This window comes from Macaca mulatta, chromosome 14 (genome assembly GCF_049350105.2).
Source record: "Macaca mulatta isolate MMU2019108-1 chromosome 14, T2T-MMU8v2.0, whole genome shotgun sequence".
Classification (NCBI taxonomy): domain Eukaryota; kingdom Metazoa; phylum Chordata; class Mammalia; order Primates; family Cercopithecidae; genus Macaca; species Macaca mulatta.
This window is the reverse complement of record NC_133419.1, coordinates 117,604,981-117,632,857: the sequence shown is the minus strand read 5'-3', so window position 1 is coordinate 117,632,857 and position 27,877 is coordinate 117,604,981. Positions and strand designations below refer to the sequence as shown.

Here is a 27,877-nt window from a genome sequence, read left to right as displayed (position 1 = left end):
TATTAATATTTCAAATGAGAAAAGAGGAGTCATTAGTTTCTCTTCCTATATCAGCCTGTCATTTGTGTCACTGTCTGTCACTTTCCTGCCTTTGCACCAGGTTATGGAGACAGAACGGATGATTTATCTGGTGACAGAATATGCTAGTGGAGGGGAAATATTTGGTAAGTACACTTATTGCATTCTTTAAACAGCTGTTGAGCACACTCTAATAGCTGGTCAGTGCCTTTGTCACTTGATGCTGTTCTTCAGTCCTGTCATTTTCTATCAACCAAGTCATTTTGTTTCGATTAATCTGGTAAAATCCCTTCAACACATTTGTTTCCTTAGCAAAGGTGTTTTGTTTATTTCAGTCAGGCACTGACAGTTGAGATTAAAGATCTCCAAAAACAAGCATCCTTTCTGAACGTGGGACTTAGGGTCTTTCCAGTTTGCAGGTTCTCACTGAGGTTACCAAGTGCGACAGAACTCACAGAAGTATGTCGGTCTCTGTTGTGTGAGAAAGAGCCACTGAAAGCAAACAGTCTCACCCCAGCGCGTTCCTTAAACTTTGTTTAAATATAAGGTGTAACTATATTATTTACTATGTGTTCACCATTCCCCTCAATGATTCTTGTAATTTTGGGGGTTCTGCCTCTCACACTTAGCTTCAGCACAACGTGAGAAATAAGCAAGAAACTTTGTTACTGACAAATCTGATTTTTAAGGTGGTAAAAACTGATTAAAAGTTTTTTTTATAACAATGATAAATGGAGCCAAGTAGAGTTAAAGGGTAAACTTCCAAAGCGAAATTGATGTGTCTTTTTTTTTTTCTTTTGGCAACTACAGAAAAAAGTTTCTTTATATACCTTATTTGTCTAATTTCCTTATTTTTTAAAAAATTTATCAGTATGAGCACTTACTAATTTAAAATTTGTTTTTTAATTTTTATTTTAAACATTTGCTCCTTCCTGCATGCTGAAAAAATGTATTTAAAAGCATAGAATCACTTTTAAAATGGAATCTTCTTATTAATGACTACTCAGTTGTGGCGGCATGGATATGTGTGTGTGTGTGTGTGTGTGTGTTTTACAGTTTCTCTAGCGATCTAGCATGTTTTTGTATCAGAGTATCTTTAGGATAAGTGCTAGTCCTTTTTAAAAGAGGTATCATTATTTCTTAATTTTATATTTAATTGGCTAGTTAATGTTAAAGCTAATGGTGATAGAATGAAATTTATACTCAATATAGTATAGGAGGGGATACTTTATTTTAAAGAAATGAAAGCATTACAAGATTGGAAGGATAACATTGTTTGTCAAGAAGGTATAGTAGGCTTTCAGTATGTATGATAATTATATGCCAGTCATGTGCCTTGGAGATGCTGACTCAATTAAGACACTGGTTTTCCTTTCTGTGGAGAAATCTGGTGGAAAACAGACAGGGAAATCAACATATTACTTTGTAGATGAGAATGGAAACTATAAACTCTGTATAGTAGAGAACAGTAGTGCAGATGGCAGTTTGGTTAACTTTTGGAGATCAGGGAAGGCTATGCCCTGGAGGGAGGGCATGGTTATATGGAAATTTATGAAACAGAAAATGAAAGCACAAGAGAGAATATTTGGAGAGAGAGAACTAGCAGTCATGTTATTGGGAGACTATACTGTGGTCTGACATTCCAGGCACGTTATGATAAACCTGCCTTAATTAAGATCACAAATGTACACAAAGGCAAATAGAAAACTTTCAGTATCTAGATAATGTTTTTTCTTTGGACAAGGTGTCGCTCTGTTGCCCAGGCTGGAATACAGTGGTGCAATCCTAGCTCACTGCTGCCTGGGCTCAAGCGATCCTCCTGCCTCAGCCATCTGAGTAACTGATACTATAGGTGTGCACTGCCACACCTGGCTAATTTTTAAATTTTTAGTAGAGACGGGGAGGGGGTGGGGGTCTCACTATATTGCTCAGCCTGGAAGATACCTATTTACAAGTTTTATTCTATAAAAAGTCAAACATCTTCCAAATCCTTGAGCTGCCTGTTAGGCATTTTAACTCATAGAAAGATATTTATTGGTGGAGAACCAATGGTAATTTTGGGAGAAAAAAGATCATGTCTGTCACTGGCGTCCGTGTGAAGAGACCACCAAACAGGCTTTGTGTGAGTAACCAGGCTGTTTATTTCACCTGAGTGCAGGTGGACTGAGTCCGAAAAGAGAGTCAGCCAAGGGAGATAGGGGTGGGGCTGTTTTATAGGATTTGGGTAGGTAAAGGAAAATTACAGTCAAAGGGGGTTGTTCTCTGGTGGGCTGGGGTGGGGGTCACAAGGTGCTCAGTGGGGGAGCTTCTGAGCCAGGATGAGCCAGGAAAAGGAATTTCACAAGGTAATGCCATCAGTTAAGGCAGGAACCGGCCATCTGGATGTGTACATGCAGGTCATAGGGGATATGATGGTTTAGCTTTGGCTCAGAAGCCTGACAATGTCATCTTAATGTTTGTAATAAAAAAGACTCAAACACAGGGCACATCAATCTACCTTACTCTTTAAGAAAGTAGATTTTATGTATGTATGTACGTATGTATGTATGTATGTACGTATGTATGTATGTATGTATGTATTCTTTTTTGAGCTGGGGTCTTGCTCTGTTCAGGTGAAGTGCAGTAATGGGATCACAGCTCAGTGCACCCCCAGCTTCCTGGGCTCAAGTGATCCTCCTGCTTTAGCCTCCCGAGTAGCTGGTACTATAGGTATATACCACCATGCCAGGCTAAATTTTAAATTTTTATAGCGATTAGGTTTCATTATGTTGCCCAGGCTGGTTTTGAACTCCTGGGCTCTAGCAATTCTCCTGCCTTGGCCTCCCAAAGTGTTGGGATTATAGGCATGAGCCACTGCACCCAGCAGGAAGCAGTATTAGAGAGATAAGTTTCTTGGTCATGGACTTCCTGTGAATGTACCTTAGGGGATGAACAAACAGAATACCACTTCTGATAATATTACTTTAAAAACAAAATATTTTAGGTTGGTGCAAAAGTAGTTGTGGCTTTTGTTATTGAAAGTAATGGCAAAACCCACAATTACTTTTGCACTAATCTATAATTAGGTATTATAACATATTGTATAATATATAACAATAGAATTTGAAATGTTATTGATACTATTAAGTAATATTATTATAAAAGATCCAGATGAGGAAGAAAATAGTGTATTACCTAAAGAAATTATTGAGCCCGCACAGGGATAGAACTGTCTCATGAGCTCTGATTTTTAAAAGTGTCTGTGTAAAAAAGATGAAAGGGGCTTATTCAAGAAAACCTGGGCTTTTGATGTATTTAGACCTAGGTTTGAATCAGATCTCTGTCACCTATATTTGCACTTTTACTTAGAGCAAATTACTAGATGATTCTGGTACGCAGTTTCTAGGTCTGTAAAAGGTAAGATCTAGAATATTTGTGTTATAGTTTCGCACATATAGAGCTCTAGCACAGGGCTTCCTTACGCCTTCATGTGAGAGAATGAATGGGAGATCAACTTCTGGTATAAAGGTGTGAGGAGCTCTGCTTTCTTGCCTTGCTTGCTGAAACAAGTGAAAACTATTAAAGAAAACAAAACCCAGTCATTTAAAGTCTCAGGAAATCATCCTAAGGGTAAAACAGAAAATGAAGGAACATTATTCAAGAGCATCTGTGCAAATTCAGTAAGAAACAAAGTCTGGTCAGCAGTGTGGAAGTTCCTGTCCAGACTACTGCAGCCAAGAACACAGGGCTTCCTCCTGTCAAAAGACAAAATTACAAGTTTAGTTTGATGATCCCAGTTGGCTTTATTTGCAATTCTACAATTGGGCAACATTTCATTTCATAGAATAAGTGTTTCAGTAAGCTGAGCAGAAGAGTTTGGCTTATAGACAGAAGGGGTTAAGAAGTCTGAACAGTGTATTGCTTACTTTTAAACAGAATAATAGAAAATTAACTAATTACTTAACATCAGGTTACTTCAGGCTACCTTTTTTTTTAAGGATTAAAGCAGAGGAACTTCATCATTGTGCCAATTAAAGATTTTAGACTGGGCTGTTTGGGAAATTGGCTGTTACCTCTTTCTCCTGATTTCTCAGGTCAGATAACAACCTAGTTTTCGGTTTGGAACTTTAGCATGAGTGACTCCATTTTGATGTTAAGTTTGGTCTGTTGGTGCCTAGTGCAGAAGTTTATTAGAAAACAGTGGTCTCCTGTAATTTTTATTTGTCGCTTCTCCTTAATTCTCTCCAGCATCTGAATAGCAGCTTTCTTCCCAGGAGGATCTGGACATCAGCATTTCTCATTCTGCCCCCAGCTGCCTATTGCTGAGTCCTGGAGAAGTGCAGTTAAGAGATGGGGGCCTCTTCTTCTACTCAGCCCCCACTTGTGGAACTTGATCAGGTATGCCGAGAATACTAGGACCCAGATCACTCTTGCCCTGGGTCTTAAGACAGTGGTTTCAAGCTGCTAGGAGAGGCAAGCTGAGAGGACCCCAGGCTGCTGTCCTCCCCCTCGCTCTCCATCCACTAAACTGTCAGTTCCTAGAGTGGGAGTGTGTCACTCAGAGAAGTTTACTATTGTCCCCAACCCCAGCTCCAGAGCCCTAACTCTGAGATTTTACCTGCGGAGAAAAACAAACCGTAAAACAGCTCCTAATTTCTTCCCAAAGGAACTGACTTCATTTGAAACAGGGAGTGAAGAAGTTCAAACCTGATTGTACTCTCAAGAAGAGTAGAGGGAAAAGAAAAAAGAAAAAGAAAGAGGTTGTGGAGGTTGTGGTAAAGGGCATTTGAGAAGAGATTCATGAAACAGGCCAAATGGTAGGTTTGCTAGTTTGCAGGAGAGAACCAATGAATTAATTTAGAAAGACCTTTTCTGGGGTTAGAATAAAAATAAATCACTGGCTGGGTGCACATCTGTAATTCTAGCTACTCAGGCAGGAGGATGGCTTGAGCCTAGGAGTTGGAGGCCAGCATAGGCAACACAGGGAGACCCTGTCTTAAATAAAAACAAAAATAAAACAAAAAAACACTGATGGCAAAAAATACTTCTTCAAAGGAACCAGAATTTGATTGTATTGTTTGTAGACCAATTTGTGCCCCAGGGCATTGTTCAAAACAAAATTGCAATCAGCCAGCAATTAGTGGAGTTTAACAGCTGGATATGGTGAGTAAACGGGAGGGAGAAAGTCCTAGCAAAAACACTGTGATCCCAAAGTAACTAACTGTAGGCCTACCGAAGCTGCCTGTTCCAGAGGAAACACATTAGAGGCTGAACACTGTAAATATAGAGAAATAAACTTCACTAGAAGAATCCAGCCTTTAGCTGGGCATGGTGGCATGCACCTGTAGTCATAGCTCCTTAGGTTATTGATATGAGATCTTTGAAACTATGGGCATTTTACAGCTATAAATTTCCCTCTAAGCATGCTTTGACTGCATATCATGAGTTTTAGTATGCTGTATTTTCATTTTCATTCATTTGAAAGTATTTTCTGAATTCGCTTTTGATATTTTATTTATTTCATTATTTATTTAGAAGTGTGGTGTTTAATTTTCAGTATTTGTGAATTTCCCAAATGTTTCCTACTCTTGATTTCCAGTTTCATTCCATTATAGTTGGTGGTTTTTCTGTTCTCTGTTTCATAATTTCTGCTATAATCTTTGTTATTTCCTTCTTTCTGCTTGCTTCAGTTTTAGTTTGTTCTTCCTCTTCTAGTGTCTTGAAGCAAGCAAAAAGAAGGAAATAAAGATTATAGCAGAAATTATGAAATAGAGAATAGAGAAACAATAGAGGATATCAGTGAAACCAAAAGATGGTTCTTTGAAAAAATCGACAACATTGATAGATCTTTAGATTGATGAGAGAGAGAGAGAGAGAAGAAAAAAAGAGAAGACTGAAATGACTAAAATCAGAAGTGAAAGAAAGGAACATTACTACAGTCCCTTAAGAAATAAAAATGGGCTGGGCATGGTGACTCACACCTATAATCCCAACACTTTGGTAAGCTGAGGTGGGAGGATTGCTTGAGTGCAGGAGTTCAGTACCAACATGGACAACATAGTGAGACCTTATTTCTAGTAAACATAAAAAATTAGCCGGGTGTGGTAGCATGAGCCTGTGGTCCTAGCTACTTAGGAGGCTGAGGCAGGAGGATCACTTGAGCCCAGGAGATCAAGGCTGCAGGGAGCCATGATTGTGCCAGTACATACCAGCCTGGACAACAGAGCAAGACCCTGTCTTAAAAAATAAAAAATAAAAATGATTATAAAGGAATATTATGAACAACTGTATATCAACAAATCAGCTGGGCTTGGTGGCTCATGACTGTAATCCTAGCACTTTGGGAGGCCGAGGTGGGTGGATTGCTTGTCCTCAGGAGTTCAAGACCAGCCTGGGCAACATGGTGAAACACCGTCTCTTACAAAAAAATAGAAAAATTAGGCACTCATGGTGGTGCACACCTGTAGTCCCAGCTACTCGAGAGGCTGAAGTGGGAGGATCACCTGAGCTTGGGAGGTGGAGGTTGCAGTGAGCTGTGATTGCACCACTGCACTCCAGCCTGGGCAACAGAGTGAGACCCTGCCTCAAAAAAAAAAAAAAGTCAGATAACTTAGATGAAATGGACAAATTCCTAGAAAGATACCAACTGTTGAAACAACTGACTTAAGAAGAAATAGACAGTCTGAATAGACTGATATCAAAGTAAAGGGATTGAAGTAGTTATCAAAAAAACTACTCACAAAGAAAATCCCAGGCCCAGGTGGAATCACTGCAGAATTCTACCAAACATTTTAAGAACAATTAATAGCAATTCTTTACAATGTCTTCTAGAAAACAGAAGAGGGAACACTTTCCATCCATTTTATGTGGCCAGTATTACTCTGATACCAATACCAGAAGACAGTACAAAAAAATTATAGACAATATGGCATGGGTGCAAAAATCCTCAACAAAATAGTTACCACCTGAACCCAGCAACATATAGGAAGAATTATACATTGTGGCCCTGTGGGATATCCCAGGAACAATAAAGATTCCTGGGATTGGCCAGGCGCGGTGGCTCACATCTGTAATCCCAGCACTTTGGGAGGCCGAGGCGGTTGGATCACCTGAGATCAGGAGTTCGAGACCATCCTGACCAACATGGTGAAACCCCATCTCTACTGAAAGTACAAAAAATTAGCTGGACATAGTGGTGGACACCTGTAATCCCAGCTACTTGGGAGACCGAGGCAGGGGAGTTGCTTGAACCTGGGAGGTAGAGGTTGCAGTGAGCCAAGATCACACCACTACACTCCATCCTGGGCAACAAGAACAAAACTCCGTCTGAAAAACAAAACAAAACCAAAAAACAAGGTTCCTGGGATAGATACTAATAGAATACAAAAGAAACATGACATCTCAATAAGATGCCAAAAAATTGACAAAATCCAACATTCTGGCTGGGTGCAGTGGCTCACACCTGTAATCCCAGTACGTTGGGAGGCCAAGGCGGGTGGATCACCTGAGGGCAGGAGTTTGAGACCAGCCTGGCCAACATGGTGAAACCCCGTCTCTATTGAAAATACAAAAATTAGCCAGGTGTGGTGGTGCACACCTGTAATCCTAGCTACTCTGGAAGTTGAGGCATGAGAATCGCCTGAACCCAGGAGGCAGAGGTTGCAGTGAGCCAAGATTGTGCTACTAACCACTCCAGCCTGGGTGACAGAGTGAGACTTTGTCTCAAAAAAAAAAAAATCCAACATTCTTTCATACACACACACACACACACACACACACACACACACACGTGTACTATCCGCCCCCCCTGCCTCCCGGGCATAAGTAAATTGCATCCAACACTCTTTCATGATAAAAACAGCCATCAGCCTAGAAATAGAAGATATTTTCATCAACTGCATGAAGGACCTCTATGAAAAACCCACAGCTAACATAATACTTAATGGTGAAAGACTGAATGTTTTCCCACTCAGAGCAGAAACAAAAGGTTTAATCTCTTGCCACTTCTATCCAAACATTGTACTGGAGGTTCTAGCCACAACTGTTAGGCAAGGAAAAGATTTTAAAGGCATCTAGATTAGCAAGGAAGAAGTAAAACCATCTCTATTCAGAGATGACATGATATTATATATAGAAAATCCTGAAGAATCTACTGAAAAACTATTAGTACTGATAAGTGAGTTCTGCAGATTTGTAGGGTAGAAGATTAGTATACAGAGATCAGTTGTATTTCTATACCCTTGCAATGTAAAATACTATCCAGAAAAGAAGGAAACAATTCAATTTACAATAGTGTCAATAAGAATAAAATTCTTAGGAATAAATTTAACAAAAGAAGTACAGAACTTATACTCTGGAAAGTATTAATAAGTGTAAAAACAACATTGAAAGAAACTTAAGATCTAAATGATTGGAAAAACATTCCATGTACATGGATTATAAGAGTTAACATTGTCAAGACGGCAATATTGATTTCCACATTCAGCGCAATCTCCATCAGAATTTAAGCTGACTTTTTTGTAGAGATTGACAACCTGATTCTAAAATTTATATGGCATTGCAAGGGACACAACATAGCCAAAACAGTCTTGAAAAAGATTGGGGTGATTCAGCCATAAGAAACTGAAAGAGACAAAGAACAGATTCTCCTCTAGGGTTTCTTTTTTCAAGACGGAGTTTCTCTCTTGTTGCCCAGGCTGGAGTGCAATGGTGCGATCTCAGTTCACTGCAACTTCCGCCTCCCGGGTTCAAGTGATTCTCCTGCCTAAACCTCCTGAGTAGCTGGGATTACAGGCATGTGCCACCATGCCTAGCTAATTTTTGTATAATTAGTAGAGACGGGGTTTTACCACGTTGTCCAGGATGGTCTCAAACTCCTGACCTCAGGTGATCCGTCCATCTAGGCCTCCCAAAGTGCTGGGGTTACAGGCGTGAGCCACTGTGCCCGGCCTCCTCTAGGGTTTCTAAATAGAGCACGGTTCTGCTTTTGGATGTCTTGCTTCCAGAACTGTGAGTGAATAAATTCCACGTGTTTTAAGCTACCCGATTTGTGGTAATTTGTTATGGCACCCCTACCAAACTGATACATATGACGACAGGATATTGGCACAATTTCCGGCCATCTCCCCACAAAACCCTAACCATTTATAAAGGGGAAAAGCACTTATATGATGGAGGATCTGACCACCCTCAATGAGATCAAGTGACCTATATGAACATCACATGTGGTATGAAGGATTCAAAGAAGTAATGCAAGAACTGCATCTTGGAATACTTGCAGGAATTAACTAGGGAGAGCAAGGTATTTCAGACATGCTATAGCTTGTTTAACATATTTGGAGATTAGAGACAGCATGGCATATTCCATATTCCTTAAGAGGTTTAGTAGGGTTAAATACAAGGTGTATGTGAGAAAATGGCAAAAAATGAGTCTGGTAATTCAGGGAAGGGTCAATAGTGAAGAACTTTATGTGACTTATTCGACTTGGCCAAACCCCCCTTTATACCCTCTTACTGTACTATAGCCTTTTTTTTTTTTTTTTTTTTTTTTTTTTGAGAGGGAGTCTCGGTCTGTCGCCCAGGCTGGAGTGCAGTGACCAGATCTCAGCCCACTGCAAGCTCCGCCTCCCGGGTTTGCACCATTCTCCTGCCTCAGCCTCCCGAGTAGCTGGGACTACAGGCGCCCGCCACCTCGCCCCACTAGTTTTTTGTATTTTTAGTAGAGACAGGGTTTCACCATGTTAGCCAGGATGGTCTCGATCTCCTGACCTCGTGATCTGCCCGTTTCGGCCTCCCAAAGTGCTGGGATTACAGGCTTGAGCCACTGCGCCGGCCACTATAGCCTTTCTTAATAGTATTTATATCAGTTACGGTTTTACATTTAATTTTGTAATTATTTAATGGTATTTCTGTCCCACTAGACATTAAACTTCACAAGTTTAGGGACCATGTCTGTTTTGCCCACTGTTGTATCCCCATGTCTATTTTTGTTCTCTAGTTCTTACTTTTGGACTGAAGTACTTGCTGCTGGAAAAGATCAGTAATTGTTTATTGAATGAATGAATGAGTGAGTGAGTGAGTGAGTGAATGAGGAACTGAGTTTTACCCTGAATTATTACCATACATTCTGGAGGAAGGATTGGGCTGGGGCATACCAAGACCTGTTAGGAAACTGCGCAGCAAACCATTTGAGAATTAAACAGATTAATCAGCAGAGGATGAGTGGCTACCTGGCTTGGACACTTAGCTATGTAGACATGGGGTTGACTTCAGGGAAGCCAGGCTAAAAAATAAAAAGAAGAATTTAAACAACAGTTTAGCAGAGAAATCAACAGTGGCACACCATGGGAAGCTAGATTCTAAAATTATTTGCTGGAAGGTTACTGAAAAACAGAAAAAAAACCTCATTAATGACAACAGTAATCTGCAGGGGGTAAATCATAGTGCAGAATCGGTTTAATATGTGATGTATTATATCAGTTTTCTAAAAAAATTATGGTATGTTAAAGAAAAATACCCGGCTGGGCGCGGTGGCTCACGCCTGTAATCCCAACAATTTGGGAGACAGAGGTGGGAGGATCACGGGGTCAGGAGATCGAGACCATCGTGGCTAACATGGTGAAACCCCGTCTCTACTAAAAAATACAAAAAAAAATTAGCCAGGCGTGGTGGCGGCGCCTGTAGTCCCAGCTACTTGGGAGGCTGAGGCAGGAGAATGGCGTGAATCCAGGAGGTGGAGCTTCCAGTAAGCCGGGATTGCGCCATTGCCCTCCAGCCTGGGCGAGAGCGAGACTCCGTCTCAAAAAAAGAAAAAAAAAGAAAAATACCCAGGGACATGTAAACCCTAATCAGGATGAAAAGCAGTCAATAGAAACTGTCTCTGAGTGGCCAAGATGTTAAATTTAGTGAAAACGTCATAGTAGTAATAAATATGTTGAACAGTTAAAGGAGATCATGTCTAAATAACTAAATGAAAATATGGTGACAATGATTTCACAAATAGATAAGGTATAATAGGAACTATAAAAAAAGAACAAAATAGAAAATCTAGAGTTGAAAAGTAAATGAGAAATTCACTAGATGAGTTCAACAGAAGATTTGAAATGGCGGAAGATACAACCAATAAAGTTGAAGAAATATTTTTTTAAAAAATTCAATCTGGCTCATGCCTATAACCCTAGCACTTTGGGAGGTTGAGGGCGGGAGGATCAGTTGAGCCTAGGAGTTTGAGAGCAGCCCTGACAGTATAGCAAGACCCTGTCTCTACAAAAAAAAAAAAAAAAATAGCCTGAGATGGTGGTGCATGCCTGTAGTCCCAGCTACTCGGGAAGCTGAGATGGGAGCATCTCTTGAGCCCAGGAGTTTGGGGCTACTGTGAGCTATGATCATGTGACTGTTCTCCAGCCTGGGCAACAGAGTGAGACCCTGTCTCAAAAAAAAAAAAAAAAAAAACGTAATTAATTCAATCTGAAGAACAGAGAGAAAACCATTGAAGAAAAATAATTAGAGCCTTGGGAGATCTGTGGGACAAGATCAAACGTACCAACATATTTGCAATAGAAAGCCCAGAAGAAGAGGAGATAGAGAAAGGGAAAGAACAAATGCTTGAAGATGTAATGACCAAGAACTTCCAATGTGTATCGTAAAACATTAATCTTCAGTTTCAAGAAGCTCCATGTACCTCAAGTGGGACAAACACAAAGAGATCCACATCTACATCTAAAACACAAATCTTTGTCGAAATGTTAAAAGCCAGAGACAAAGAATCTTGCAAGCAGCAGGAGAAAATATACTTCATCACATGCAGGGTAACAACAATATGATTTTCAGCTGACTTCTCATCAGAGGGAAAAAAGGCTGGAAGACAGCGAGTGGACTGATACATTTAAAGTGCTGAAATAAAAACAAAAAATCCTGTGAAATCAAAAATTCTATATGGATGAAGGCAAAATAAATATGTTCAGAAATAAGCAAATACTGAGATAATTTATTGTTAGCAGATCTATGCGGGACATATGAAAGAGGTGCTCAGGCTGAAAGCAAAGGATAACATATGGTAATTGCTATCCACAGGGGTAAGTAAAGAAAACAGAAATGGCGAATATGTAGGGAAAAGTAAAAGACTATGTAAATACATATATTTTTCTTATCTTAATTTCTTTAAATGATATAAAATTGCTTAAAGAGGTAATCACAGCACTTTATATTTGGATTTCTTTTTTTTTCTTTTTTTGAGATGGAATTTCGCTCTCGTTACCCAGGCTGGAGTGCAATGGCGCAATCTCTGCTGTCACCTACAAGTTCAGGAAATTCCCAAAACCGGTTAAGTTTGAAAATAGCTAGAAGGATTCACAAAATTCACTGAAAGCTAATATACTCCCAGTTTATTACAGGTAAAGGGTACAGATTAAAATCAGCCAGGGAAGGAAGTGCAGAGTCCAGGAGAAGTACCAAATGCAGAACTTTTGTTGTCCTTTCCATGTGGATAACAGGATGTGTTACACTCCTGGTATGGATGTGTTACATTGTGTACAGAGCAGTACCCATCAGAGAAGCCCAGCTGACCCTCTGTGTTCAGTGTTTTTATTTTACATAAGCCTGATTGATTGATTGACTGCTCACTTGATTGATCTGTGTGTCTCGGTCAACTGATGCTCATGACCCAAAACCCACACATCAAGTCACGCTGTTGTGTAGCTAACAATGTATATCCAGCCTCTACCCTGAGACTATATGGGTGTGGCAAATCCCAGCCTAAATCATGTTGTTAGACTCTCTGGCACGACCCAAGGCTCCCAGACAAACAGAGACACTCCTAGCAGACATAACATTCCAAGAACCCGGAGATTGCTTCCCAGAAGCCAACAGAAGGCCAGGCCTTCTCTTTGGGCAAGGCCAAGTTCTTCACTCTGCAGAGTCTAAAACGTTTTTCTATTAAACACAACTCTTATTTTGATAAAACTACATTACACCTTGGCTATAGACAACTTAGGATTTTAGTTGTGATATGCTTATAAAGTATAAAATACACAGTGGATTTTGAAGACTTAGTATGAAAAAAAGAAGGTACCCTATCTCATTGCTATTATTTTTATTGATTACATTCTGAAATGATCTTTTGATGTATTGGTTTAAAGTGAGGTATTGATTTTCAAAATGAGTGCTTTTTTTTTTAACTTTTAAATGTGATTACAAGAAAATCTTATATAAATGGCACACATTGTATTTTATTTGATAGTGCTAATTTAGAAGGTTATGATAAGAGGGGGAAGTTTAGAATTTCATAGGCAAAATAACGTCAAGCAAAGACAATTTCAAGATGTGGCCATAGGAGTAGTTGCTATACATTGCTAGAGTTCTAGGTCACTGGAGAGAAAGAACGCTAAAAGAATCATGAAGCAAACTGTCAAATAAGCTATCCTCATTGATGTTCGCATTCCCTAGGTGATGGTAGAATCTGAGTGGAGGGTGCAATAGAGTACAAACTAGGTTTCAGTCAGTGTCTTTGATGAATGTGAAGGCAAGAGAGGCAGAGAGGGAGTATACTAGCTGCCCAAGCACATGGCATAGTATTGTTAATGGTGACCTTGAAGAGGTTACATTACTTCCTAATCCCTGGTGGAATATTGTCCCTTTTTTCCTGAAGAGGCCTGTAAAGGAATTGCTAGTCTTAGAGGAGTTGGTTGGAAAAGTGATTATCAATAGGAGGTGTCGGCCCTGATGTAAAAACCCTGCTGCCCTTCTTTGCCCTCTTTGTCCCTCCTTAACTTTTGTGACCTGTCTCAAATGTTATTCCCCCTGTGAACTCTGCACTGATTTTGCCAGATAGCTAATTGCCTTTTTTTTCTTCACTTTGAACATACTTCTCCTATAGCACTTTTTGAAGTAATTTTTTTTTTCATTTCTAAGTCTGTCTTTTACTGGTAATTTAGACTCTAGTCCATTTCTTTTTCCTTCACTATTTTCCAAGGGGGTTGGTTGAATCCATGACTATGGTGCCTACAGATAGAGAGGGAAGACTATATATGCTGAATTCAATCACTTATCACCACCTCCATCACTACCAATCTGGTCTAAGTCACAATCATGTCTGCTAAGATCACTGCAGTAGCCTTTAAATAGTCTCTCTGAATCTGCCCTGACCCCCCTATTATAGCTAGAAGGATTCTTTTAAAATTCAAGTGGGACCTTACTACTCAGCTACTTCTGTTGGCTTTCCCATCTATTTGGAATAAATTTATAATTCCTACTATGGCCTATAAGATTATATAATTTGATCTCCAGCTGTCTCTCACCGCAGCTCCTAGCACTCTCCCACTCACATTGGCATCTTTCTTCTTCATGAAACCCTTCGCTGTGCTCCCACTTTAAGACCTTCGTATATTCCATTTCTTCTTCCTGAATTACTCTTTTCCCACATATGCACGTGGCTGTCTCTCCTGTTCCTTACAAGTCTCTTATCAAATGTTACCTCATTAGAGAGGTCTCTGCTCACCATGCTGTCTAAAAATCTCATTCTTCCTACTGGCCTGCTGCTCTGTAGTCTCTGTCTTGCTTCACTTTTCTTTTTGGTTCTTATCATGAACTGACATATATTTATTTGTTTGTTTATTGTCTTGAGTCAATAAAATTTACATGCCATTAAAGACTTTGTCATTTTTGTTGCCTACTAAATCTTTAATACCTAAAATAGTGCCCACAGAGAATGCATGTTCCATAAATATTTATTGATAAGTTGAATAAAATACTAAGTGAATGAAAGAACCTCACTGAATTGCTGATTATGGCGTTTAAGTTCTATTCATCTGTGTCTTCCTTGTTTAATGTAGTGTCTAACATATAGTAGGCACTCACTAAATGTATCTTATTGTGTCACAATGAAATATAACCAAATTAGGCATGGAATTTGCATGTTATTTAATAACATTTTAGTTAAATGAGTTTTTGACGTGGGGAAAGCACCTTTTTTGGGTAACTGTATAGAGAAAGACATATTGAAGATTATGAATTCTAAGCAGTGTAATAAATAGACTTCAGTAATTGGTTATTTAATGAGTATTTGTTACTCATTCAATTGACTTATCAAGTTTATTTTTACATACTATTCAGCCTTATATTATGAAGGAGCAGTGATGACAATGTGGGTTTGTTTAGTGTTACAAACAGAATTGAGAAACTGGTTAGTTTTGTAAACCACTAAACTTATAATTTAAAACTTCCACACTATGATATCTTCAGATATATATCCCCAAACTTCCTATTTGAGACCATGAAGTCATAAATCCAGTACTTTATCAAGTTAAGTTTCCTGAATACCAGGCAGAACTCATGGGCATTTAAAACAAATTACTAATTTAAGAGGAGTCTTTTGAAAAGTGTATGATTTATTATGAACATTCTCAGCGTCTTAAAAAATAACATTTCTTAGTGGTGCCAACATGTATGGAACCCTGAACTTCTCACAAGGCCGTTCATTGATGCCATGGGTCACTCAAGAACTATTAGGACAGAGGATCCGAAAGACTAACTTGCATAACCATTGTGTACAAGATACTGTGTTAAGTGTTTCACATAGGTTATTTTATCTTGTGACTGCCTGGAAGTTCAAGAATACAACACATTTATTTGAGCACTACTATGTACTGGTTTGTTGTGGATTTTTTTTTTTTCTTTTACATGTTTTTATTTAATCCTCAGCATCCTTTATATCTTCACAACTAAACTACCGTTTTCCCACTAGGTTATTTACTCCTTTGATTGTAAAAAAAACTTAGCTATTTTTGGCTGGGTGCAGTGGCTCAAGCCTGTAATTCCAGCACTTTGGGAGGCTGAGGCGGGCGGATCACGAGGTCAGGAGATTGAGACCATCCTGGCTAATATGGTGAAACCCCGTCTCTACTGAAAATACAAAAAATTAGCCGAGCATGGTGGTGGGCGCCTGTAGTCCCAGCTACTCGGGAGGCTGAGGCAGGAGAATGGCCTGAATCCAGGAAGCAGAGCTTGTAGTGAGCTGAGATTGCGCCACTGTACTCCAGCCTGGGAGACAGAGCGAGGCTCTGTCTCAAAAAAATCAAAACAAAACAAACGAACAAAACTTAGCTATTTTCTGAGGCTTTCCTAACAGAAGCAAGTAACCATGCTACTGAACTTTAGTCACTCTGAATCAGAATAATTGACTTACATTTATTTCCCTAATTAATTTCCCATTTATTATTATTCATTTTTTGTTCTGTTTTCTTAATATCAGATATGACTAACATTTATTTTATTTATTTATCATTTTTTTTTTTTTTTTTTTTTAATGCACCCGCCAGAAACATGCAAGTGAAGAGACGCATGGATGAAGGAGGGTAGCTGGCGGGGGCGGGTCTGTGACCAGCATTTATATTGTAACTGGCTCAGGATGCATGAGGAAGCCACCCGTGCTTTGACCTCACTTTATAGTAAAACATTCATTTATAGTCTGATCATCCAGTCATTTCTACCATGACATAAAAATAAGAGCCTCAGAGAACAAATCAAATTATTTTTGCTGTATTGAGTATATATAAATCCCAAAGGGCCAGGCGTGGTGGCTCACTCCTGTAATCCCAGCACTTTGGGAGGCTGAGATGGGTAGATCACTTGAGGGTAGGAGTTCAAGACCAGCCTGGCCAACATGTTGAAACCCCATCTTTACTAAAAAATACAAAAATTAGCTGGGCGTGGTGGCACACACCTATAGTCCCACCTACTCGGGAAGCTGAGGTACAAGAATCACTTGAATATGGGAGGCGGAGGTTGCAGTGAGCCAAGATCACACACTGTACTCCAGCCTGGGCAACAGAGTGAGACTCTGTCTCAAAAAAAAAAAAAAAAAAAAAAAAAAAAAAAAAAACTTAAAGGAATATTTTTGCCTGGCTCCTACATTAGCATTTACTTTCTGTGAAGAATCGTAACCCTCTGTTTGTTATTATCAAGTGTCTACAAACAGCCCAGCTTCTATAGTTAGGTAAAGTAAATTCATAATCAAAACTACAGTCTACAATACCATTCTTACATACAACAGCGTTAACAGTAATTCCTTACTGTCATGTAATAGCCAGGGCATGTTTAGCTTTCTGCACGTTTCAAAACATCTTCTTATAGTTTGTACAAATTACGATGCAACAAATCCATACATCCATTGAGTTGAAAAATGTCTTAAGTTTTTTATAATCTAAATTTTTAAATAATCTGTAACAACCTCATCTCTTCCCTACAAACATTTACTTTTTTTCTATGCTATGGATTGTCTTAAAAAGTGTCCTACATTTGGAATTTGGCTGATCATATCTTTATTGTGTCATTCAGCATGTTCCTGTAGTTCAGTGTTTCTTGGAAAGTGGAAGTTACATTTAGGAATTTGGTTAGTTCAGTTTTTGGAGGGGAAGCAGGAGTGCTCCATAGTTTTTTATTGTATCACTTCTTCAGGAATTGTATAATATCTGGTTTTCCCACTTTTAGTGATACTTAGAATAATCTTCAGGTTTAGTTATTGTTCACCAAATTGATCCTTTATAAAGTTTCCCATCAATCTTTTACCTAATGTTTTACCTACTCCTGTCATTCAGTTGCCTAGCTATTTCATTAGAAGTTGCAAGGCAGGGCTTGGTGGCTCGTGCCTGAAATCCCAGCACTTTGGGAGGCTGAGACAGGTGGATCACGAGGTCAGGAGTTTCAGACCAGCCTGACCAACATGGTGAAACCTCGTCTCTATTGAAAATACAAAAATTAGCCAGGCGTGTTGATGCACACCTGTAGTCCCAGCTACTCGGGAGGCTGAGGCAGGAGAATCGCTTGAACCCAGGAGGCAGAGGTTGCAGTGAGCCAAGACTGCGCCATTGCACTACAGCCTGGGTGACAAAGCGAGACTTGTCTTAAAAAAAAAAAAAAAAGAAGTTGCAAAATGATGATTATTTGAATTCTCTCATTCATTCTACATTTATGAGTTATTATTCTTCTGTAAAGAACTTTGCCTTATAAATTACTTAGAAACTGTAGCAATGGCAAGATAAATGCTTGATTCTTTCCTTTCCTGTATGTGTCAGTTTTTAGAATAATGAATTGGTTCTCTAGCAATCTCCAGTGGAGACTAAGGAAGTTGGTTTTCTATTTTGTAATATAGTTGTGCAATTATGGATTTTAGTATATTTTATGTTCTTCAGTCCATTGAGTCATTCTTCTTTTGATACTGAAATTATTCCACTTAGCCCACGGGAGCCTGGAGCCTCTTCAGGCTGACTCCTGTGTCCTTTTGATGTGAACTCAATAGTCTTTGATATTTTTGTTGCTTTTAGGCAAGATGTCCTATGCTTATCTTGAACATTTCCTGTCCCAGACATGGAATCAAACATTTCTCCTAGGAGCTCTGGGTTTCTTCTCTTTCCTCTCCCCTTACCTACCCTCACCTCTCCTCTCTTCCTCTCCCCTCCTCTCCCCTCTTCTTGAGATAGAGTTTCGCTCTGTTGCTGAGGCTGGAGTGCAGTGGTGTGATCTTGGCTCACTGCAGCCTCCACCTCCCAGGTTCAAGCTATTCTCCTGCCTCAGCGTCCCGAGTAGCTGTGACTACAGGCACACGCCACCTCGCCCAGCTAATTTTTGTGTTTTTAGTAGAGACGGGGTTTCACCATGTTGGCCAAGCTGGTCTTGAACTTCTGGCCTCAAGTGATCCGCTTATCTCGGCCTCCCAGAGCGCTGGGATTACAGGCGTGAGCCACCGTGGCCCGGCCAACTCTGGTTTCTTTAAATGGAAAATAACATTTAAAGACCAGAATATGGATCTCAGGGATGCTCGTTAGTGCTACTGGGTTATGATTGCTTTGAGGAGGGGACAGAGCTATGAAATACATATTTTTAATAGAGAGGAAAATGAAACGAGTTTATACTAACATTCCAATTAAAATGTAAGATTTCAGCATTTTTATTTCTTAAATATTATCTCTAGTTCTCTTTTCTTTTGTGTTGAAAATTGTGGTTCCAGATGACTTTAACATAATCACTTTTTTGATGTGAATGAGGGGGGAGACTGATTGATTGAAAACAGTACCAGTAGTATTACAAATAATAAGGAGACTTGTGGTTCTTTTTGTTCTTAGGATATATCCCACGAAGAATTGTCTTAGTCTAGTTGGGCTGCTCTAGCAGAATACTTTAGCTTTACTTACAGTTAGGTATTATGTACCATGAATCTACTGACTTTTTTACAGGTTGCTTTCAATTTTTAGAAATGTTTCTTCTGTTTGATTCAATTCTGAATTGTTTCGATTATGTAAGACATTACTTGTTTCCAAAGTTAAAGCTACAAAACAGGGTGCATTCATATATCTGGCTTCCACACCTTTTCCATAAGTAACCATTTATTTAACATTATTCCTTTTGGCAAATCTAAATAAATATACACACATACATACACATGCATATTTGTATTTTCCCTTCCTTCCTACACAAACAAACACACTCTACATATTTTTCTACGTCTTGCAGTGCTTCATGGATATAAACCCATCCATGGACCAAAAATCCATGGGCTGGAAGGGAAGACACACAGGATAAGAAATTACTGTAATGTAGTTGTTCACTGATGTCATAGAGGCAGATAGACTAAATGTCATTAGATACAAATTATGGAGCAGTTTTTCTCGGGCAGGTGAGTAGGTTAGGGTTAGCTTCAGAGAAACAACCTTTAAGCTGGAGTTTAAAGGATAACCTTGAATTCCAAAGTTCAGGTGGGGATGGGAATGAGAATAGGAGACAGGCATTCCAGCAAGAAGTAAAACCCTAAGCAAAGCATACAGCTTGTTGGTGAAACAGCAAGTACACATGCAAGTGAACCATGTTCATGAATTAGAACTATATATTGTAGGCTATGAGATGTTGTTGAAGAGTTCTAAGTTAAATGAATGAGACGACCAAAGAAATGTGTTAGAATAACTGGTGACAGTGTAAAGGATGATGGAAGAAAGGGAAACGTGAAGGATGGAGAGGAGGAGGCATACTGTTTCAATATAAGTCGAAAATTTAGCATATTGTGTAAGTAACTGGATGTTAAGAGTGGGGAAGAAAGAGGAGTTGAAGATGATTCCAAAGTTTCTTTCATGGACATCTAGATGATCGTAAAAGGGATTCAGGAGGAGAACTAGGTTACAGCAGGAAAATAAAGAGAACATTAGTTCAGGCCAGGCACATTGGCTCATGCCTGTAATCCCAGCACTTTGGAAGGCCGAGATAGGTGGATTACTTGAGGTAAAGAGTTTGAGACCAGCCTGACCAACATGGTGGAACCCCGTCTCTACTAAAAATACAAAAATTAGCTGGGCCTGGTGGCACCTGTTGTCCCAGTGACTTGGGAGGCTGAGATAGGAGAATCACTTGAACCTGGGAGGCAGAGGTTGCAGTGAGGCGAGATCGCACCACCCCACTTCAGCCTGGATGACAAAGTGAGTCTCTATCTCAAACAAACAAACAAAGAGAACGTTAGTTCAGTTTTGTCCATGTTAAATTTATATGTCTTTCAAATTTTTTTAAATTATAAAAATAAAGATGGGATCTCGCTATGTTGCCCAGGCTGATCTTGAACTCCTGGACTCAAGTGATCCTCCCACCTTGGCCTCCCAATGTGCTGGGATCACAGGTGTGAGCCACCACACCTGACCTAAATTTAGATATCTTTATGACACCTAGATGAAGTTTTTCAATAGACATTTGAAAACAGGATTTTGGAGCTCAGGTGGTTAAGTGACTAGAAACAGTGAATTTGGAAGCCGTTAGCCTTATGTATTGGCGTTAGTTACCATCTCATGCTAGATAAAATTCACTGGAGACGTGTACTTGAGCTGTTCCCTTTGGAAGACTAGTTAGAGCTAGGATTGCAACATTTTGATAGTCAATATTTTAAAAAATCAAAAGGTACCTCTGTTGACTTGGAGCGTGCAGATTATACTAGCATCTGTTTAGAACCTCTGTTACAGGATTAGCAAACCAACTATTGCTAATACCTTGGTGTAGCATGAGAAACATTGGTACTATATGAGAAAACTTGAATAACATTTTTGAAAGGCCTTTTGTAAGAAATGAGATTCTATTTCAAAGGCTGCCTGGGTTTATGCTTAGTCTAGAAATACTTTTTAAGAAGCCATAAGAAAACAAATCCTTCCTTATACATTACTGTGAATGGACTTGATATGCAAAGTATGGCATGTTTTTTATGAAGACAACTTAAAAAGTGTGTAGTTTACAAACCTTGTTTAATAGCAAAATGAAGAGTAAAAAATGTGTTTTTGTAAAAGCTTATAGTCTCTTCTCTCATTGGTATTCCTTGAGTTAATTTATAATAATAAATTAATAAGTAATTAACATCGTTAATAATAATTTATCATTATTAATAGTAGTTCAAATATAGGGTCTTGCCTTGTTGCCCAGGCTGGAGTGCAGTGACATGATCATAGCTCACTGCAGCCTCGAAGTCCTGGGTTCAAGTGATCCTCCTGCCTCAGCCTCTCAACAGATTACTAGGTGCATACCACCATGCCTGGCTAATTTTGTTTGTTTGTTTTCTGAGACCGGGTCTCACTCTGTCGCCCATGCTGGAGTGCAGTGGCATGATCTCGGCTCACTGCCACCTCTGTCTCCCAGGTTCAAGCGATTCTCCTGCCTCAGCCTTCCAAGTAGCTGGTACTATAGGCATGTGCCACCATACCCGACTAATTTTTTTTTGTATTTTGAGTAGAGATGAGGTTTTGCCATGTTGACCAGGCTGGTCTCCGAACTCCTGACCTCAGGTGGTCCACCTACCTCTGCCTCCCAAAGTGCTGGGATTATAGACGTGAGCCACCATGCCTGGCCTATGCCTGGCTGATTTTTAAATTGTTTGTAGCAATGGGGTCTTGCTTTGCTGCTCAGGCTGGTCTTTAAGTGCTGGGATTATAGGCGTGAACCACCATGCCTGGCCTAATCTATAATTATTAAGTATCCATCGTAGGCAGAGTACGATTTTATGTGTAATAATGAGGCATAGAAAAAAATTAAAATAGTTCTAGTTCCACATTTTCAAAACTAAAGCATATCCTGTGATAATGTGTTTCACAAAGAAATTGTGTTTTCTCAAAACTCTCAAGGAAAAGTTTAGTTTGTTTGGAAGAGACAGAAGAAAATTTAGTGTGCTTTTTGCTTGTATACCAAGTACAGACTTGGATATATGAAGATAGGTCATATATGTTAGTGTGCCTTTTTGGATTAGTTGGGAAGACTCTTGAATTCATTCAGGTGAGCAATATCTTTTAGCATTCATTTTGCTAATAAAGTCTAAGGTTCAGGAAATAGTTTTAATAAGCAGGGATAGGAGTGTGTTCAATCATCTTTTGTTCTTTTAATAGATACTTATTAAGTGCTTAATATGTGTCAGATACCGTTCCTTGTACTAGGTACAGTATTGAACAAAATGGCAAGAATGCCTGCCCTCATGGAGCTTGTTTCCTAGTGGAGAAGACAGGTAATACACAAACGAAGTAGGTAGAATGTGTCATTTGTTGGAAATGATAAGGTGCGGAGGGGAAGTGAATATGAAATTGAAATATCAGGAGGTAAGCTGACAATGGAGATGGGGAAGACCTCTCTGAGAAGGTTGTACTTTTGTAAAAGATCATGCAGCTATTTGGGGAAGATCATTTCAAGTAGAAAGAATAGAAAGAACAAAGGCCCGGTGGCAGGAGTATTTCTGCTGTGTTTGAGAAATAGCAAGGTGGCATATGTGGAATAGTAGGATGAGAGAGCCAGGGAAAGAAGGTGAGGTCAGAGGTCATGAGCTGGGAACCCATTGGAGGGTTTGACAGGAAAAATGATGTGATCTTATTTAAGATTTGAAAGAATTACCCTGCTACATAGAAATGCAGACTTAATTGTTTGAGTGTAGGAGTTTGAGGCTGCAGTGAGCCGTGATCGATCCACTGCACTCCAACGTGGTCAACAGAGCAAGACCTTGTCTCTTGAAAGAGAAAGAGAGGAAGAAAGAAAAGAGAAAATGCAAACTTATATTCATATAAAATTCTTTACACAATTGTTTAATTGTTGATAGCGGCTTTCTTTGTAATAGCTAAGAACTGGAAACAACCAAAATGTCCTTCAGTGGGTGAATGGATAAGGAAACTCTTGTACATCTATTCCATGCTATACTACTCAACAGTAAAAACCAGCAAATGGGGCCAGGTGTGGTGGCTCACGCCTGTAATCCCAGCACTTTGGGAGGTTGAGGCGGGTGGATCATGAGGTCAGGAGTTCGAGACCAGCCTGGCCAATATGGTGAAACCCCGTCTCTACTAGAAATACAAAAATTAGCCGGGTGTGGTGGCACACGCCTGTAGTCCCAGCTACTCGGGAGGCTGAGGCAGGAGAATCACTTGAACCCAGGAGGTGGAGGTTGCAGTGAGCCAAGATTGTGCCACTGCACTCCATCCTGGGTGACAGAGTGAGACTCTGCGTCAAAAAAAAAAAAAAAAAAAGAAGCAAATGGTTAATAGACACATCAACTTGGATGGGTCTTAAGGACATTATGGTGACTAAAAATATCAGGCCAGGCATGGTGGCTCATGCCTGTAATCCCAACACTTTGGAAGGCCTGGGCAGGAATATCACTTGAGCCCATGAGTTTGAGACCAGCTTGGTCAACTTGGTGAAACCCCATTTCTAAATAATTAGCTAGGCATGGTGGCAGATGCTTGTAGTCCTAGCTGCTTGGGAGGCTGAAGTGGGAGGAGGTCAAAGCTGCAGTGAGCCATGATCTTGCCACTGTAATCCAGCTTGAATGACTCTGTCTCAAAAAACAAACACAAGAAAATAAAAAAGCCAATCTCAAAAGGTCGCTGACTGTATGATTCTGTTTATATAGTGTTCTTAAAATGATGAAATTACATAAATGGAAAACAGATTAGTGGTTTCTAGGAATTAGGGATGGTGGGGCATAGAGGAACAAGCGTGACTGTATAGGGGTAGTGCAAAGGAGATATGTGTGGTGGTGAAATATTTTTGTATCTTTTTTTGATACGAAAAATTGAACAGGGGAAGAGTACTCAGTAATGACTGAGTCCTAATAGTTGTCATTGCTCTTGTAGTAATTGCAGTGGTTGTTCCACAAATCTACACATGTGATAAAGTGACATAGAACTATACATACACATTGTACCCATGTCAAATTCTGGGTTTTGATATTGTTCTATAATTATATAAGATTTAACCATTGGAGGACACTGGGCAAAGGGTACACGGGACCTCTCTGCACTGTCTTTGCAATTTCCTGTGAATCTATAATTATCTCAAAATAAAAAGTTTTAAAGAAAAGATTACTACCTTGGCTGCTCTTTTGAGGAGTAATCCTACGAGATTTTTGCAGAAATCTAGCAGCAAGGTAGTTGCTGTTAAATGAGGCTGGTGGCACTAGAGTGGAGTGAAGACACGGGTGAGAAATAGTTGGATTCTGAATATGATTTGAATGTAGAGTTAATAGAATTTGCCGATGGAGAGGATGCAGGGTGTGAGAGAAAGAGAAGAATGAAAGATGCCATAAAAGTTTTTGGCCTGGTCAATGGAAGAGCGAAGAAAAGAGATAGTAACAAGAAGCAGCAACAAGTCAAGAAGCCCGGTAAGAGGTAGTCGGATTCTTGGCAAGGAAGACAAAATGACAAACCGTCTTCCTCTGGTCAGTGGCAGCCGCGCCTGGGAGTTAGAGGACAATAGGATATGAAAGTGAGTGCACTCTTATTAACCTGCTTAGGGGGAGCTGTGTTAGCTTGGCCTCGCCCTGCTTTTTTGGAAAGAAGCGTTTGTTTGATAAACAGGAAGTCGTTTCCATGGGTGTAGGAAGAAGAAATGATAGAACTGAGTGGCAAAGCAAATAACTACTAGCTGTGGTTAGTTTGGAATTGGCAGAACTTTTTTCAGGTAGTCACCTAAGATGAAGATGAGCACACATACTGCCTTTCCCCCTTTCTAGGCTGGGTTAATTCTTCACTGAATTGTGATGTTTCTGCCTATTGCTCATCCTGCTGTCAGGGTATGTTCGTTTTCAGCTAGTGTTTTGCATCGGCTATGAGTTGTAGACTTAGCAGACAAATGGAGACACTGTCTGTTTAGAGTGGAAAAGTGACTTATTTTAAGAAATGTTGGCTCCCCACCACTATCCCATTAGTGGCATACCTCTGACACTCCACTGAAGCTGGCCTAGGGAAGCTAAGACTGGCTTCTGTGTATTTTTGCTCTTTGAAAGGTCAGAACCTAAATGTACCACAAGATATTTTCTTCCTGAGTAAGATCGGGACAAAATTACAAACAGTGAATTCTGAAGCAAACTTACGTGCTGGTGCTCTAATGCTTTAGAAACTTCAAAATCAATTTCCTCTACTTCTAACAATATTACTCTTTGTGGGGTCTGTAAATCTCTTAGTATCAGTTACTTCTTTTCATTTTGCAAGGAAGGGCAGACCAAAAAGATTAAAGAAGACCAATGCCAAATCATGGTCATGGGAAAGTGAGAAAGAGAATTTAAACTCTTTTTACTTTTGAAAAGCACTTGAAACAGGAGAGCCATTTTTTTCCCTTTTAGCCAAGAGTTACCTCATCCCTGTCTGGGTACATGTTTGGAGTGAAGCTGTGGTCAAAGAAAACTTTAAATTTGTCCCAGGCCTATAATGGCAACTAAATAGATAAGTAGTTGATTGATGGTGAAAAAAGCTTAGTGTGGTGGACTTGACTTTATGCAGCAGGTGTCTAATTGAGGTTTGTTTAGATTGGTGGGGGTGGGGAGGGGCAGGACTCTAGCTGAGGGCATGGCTGCAGTGTGGATGATTGGGATGAGGATATGGGTAGTATTTGTGGCTCAGTATTTAGGAGAGCTAGTTCACTGAATTGCCTGGAAGAAGCAGAACAACTCTAGAGTTCCTTGCAATTTGAGTTTATCCAGACAAGGTTCAACATGTATTTTGCTTTGCATATTGAGTGGATTCAGAAGCCATTTGGTTTCATTTGCCTTCTGAAAGTACTGCAGTATTTGTTAAAATGCTGTGACTATGTGTTAAGTCCAGACTGGGCTACAGCTCTGGATTTCTTCACTGAAAGTTAAATATCACATTTGAACTTGAAGAATGTTTACTGCCTGCCTCTAGAGCATATACGAATATAAAGCAGCCATTTGTCAGCAGGCAGCTGAAAGGCGATTTTCAGCAGGGACTGAAAACCACTGCAGGCCACTGGCTTCCTGGCACACCCACTAGACCTCGTGGGTTTACAGTGAAAGCAAACCAGTGGGAGTAGGGGTTGGGGGGATAAGATGGGCAAAAATCAGAGGAGAGGCTGAGTCTGAATGCGACTGAGCCACTGGGAGGGGCTTGCATGTGAAGAGCACAGTGCTCCCAAAGAGAAGAAAACTTGAACCCCAAACACAATGACTGGGGACAAATATCTAATGCAAACACTTAAAAAAAAAAAAGTGATTTGTTCCGTAAGTGTATTTAGAGTCCAGGGGAAAAAAAAAGTGATTTGTTTGTCTTCTTTGTATCTATAACTATAGGGGTACTGAAGGTAACTTTGGGGAAAGTATTATAGTTTAAGCTGTATTACCCAGTGCGCTCTTACAGACATCTTTTAACCAGAACTATTAACAGGGACATTCGATGTATAGAAAATCACCTTTAAGCTCTACAGAATCCTGAAGGACTTTGTGCTCTATTAACTAGATGCTTAAGTATTCCCTATATAGTATTGAGTGGACCTTTTCAAAAATGTCTTTTGCAACATCTTTGAAAGTTAAGGTTTTGACATGTGATACTCTTAATCAGAGTACGCGTTTATTCCCAAATATTCTGTTCTTCCTTTGGGTATAGCATGGAACAGAGTTTACTTGTATTTAGAAGATCAAGAGGCGGGGATATTGGCAGGATAAATGATTTGTCCAGGGACAACTGATGTGTCACTGTAGAGATAAAACAGAACTAGGCTGCATTCCAGCAGCTCTGGCCTGTATAACAGTTTTGAGAACTTTCCAATCACTTTAGGAAAACAAGGTACTTAGAAATTTATAAGAGTTTCTTAATAAAAGAAAATCACTTATTTTGGAAATTGTGAAATTAATCATTCTGCAGCATTTAAGAAGCGCTTTGATGTGTTCTGGTAATTAGTATTTACTGCCAGACGAATGTCTCTTGGGCATTTTAATTAATGGGTAGCTTGGCCAAATGAGCTTCTGATGGTAAACCTTCATAAGGGTTTATTTTTATGTTTCTCAAGAATAGCTGTCTCTTCAAAGCTCTTTAATTAGACAGGGTTTAGCAACTAAAACATATTATTAGAATAATTAGGCCTTGGGTTAAGAGAAATAGGGGGTCAAAGGAGCAGGTACTGTTATAAAATGGCCTCTTAAAACATAGCGTTCTACCTCTGATGGACGGCCAGTTCTTTCACAGCTTCTGTTAAGTTACTGCCCCTAGTTTGGACTTCGTGTTGTTTAAAGTTCATAGCAGACCTCACTGGAAGCCTAAACACACCCGAGTGGGAGCTTACTTATCCCCACCTCTGACCTCCTGGGGAAAGCTTGATTCTAGTCCTTTTAACTGCTAAGTGGAAGACTTCTTATTTTCTCCTTTTTTTTTTTTCTATTAAATTGGTAATCTTGGCTATAACAATGACTTGTATTTTTGAGGGAAATGCTTCAAAAGCCTTGTGTGTGGTGAACAAAAATTACAATAATTCCTTAGAGGATCTTTTTAAATGATTTATATTATCTACATATAAGATATGTTCTTAAAGTGACTATCGTATTTGCATTCCCAAATGTTATATACCTTGTGGTCAGAATGCAGTTTGAATTATTTTACAATCT

The 27,877-nt window shown here is 39.6% G+C and overlaps 1 protein-coding gene across 9 annotated transcripts in view; it reads left to right on the top strand.

Moving 5' to 3' along the window:
- SIK3 (SIK family kinase 3) overlaps positions 1–27,877 on the top strand; it is a 299,785-nt gene that overhangs the window by 186,337 nt on the left and 85,571 nt on the right. For all 9 annotated transcript variants that reach the window (XR_013404311.1, XR_013404312.1, XM_077964365.1 and 6 more), the window contains one exon: positions 101–164. Coding sequence is in view for 7 of the 9 variants with exons in the window: in XM_077964365.1 (XP_077820491.1) it covers positions 101–164 (64 nt within the window). In the remaining 2 variants the exon portion in view is untranslated. The remainder of the gene's footprint in view (positions 1–100; positions 165–27,877) is intronic.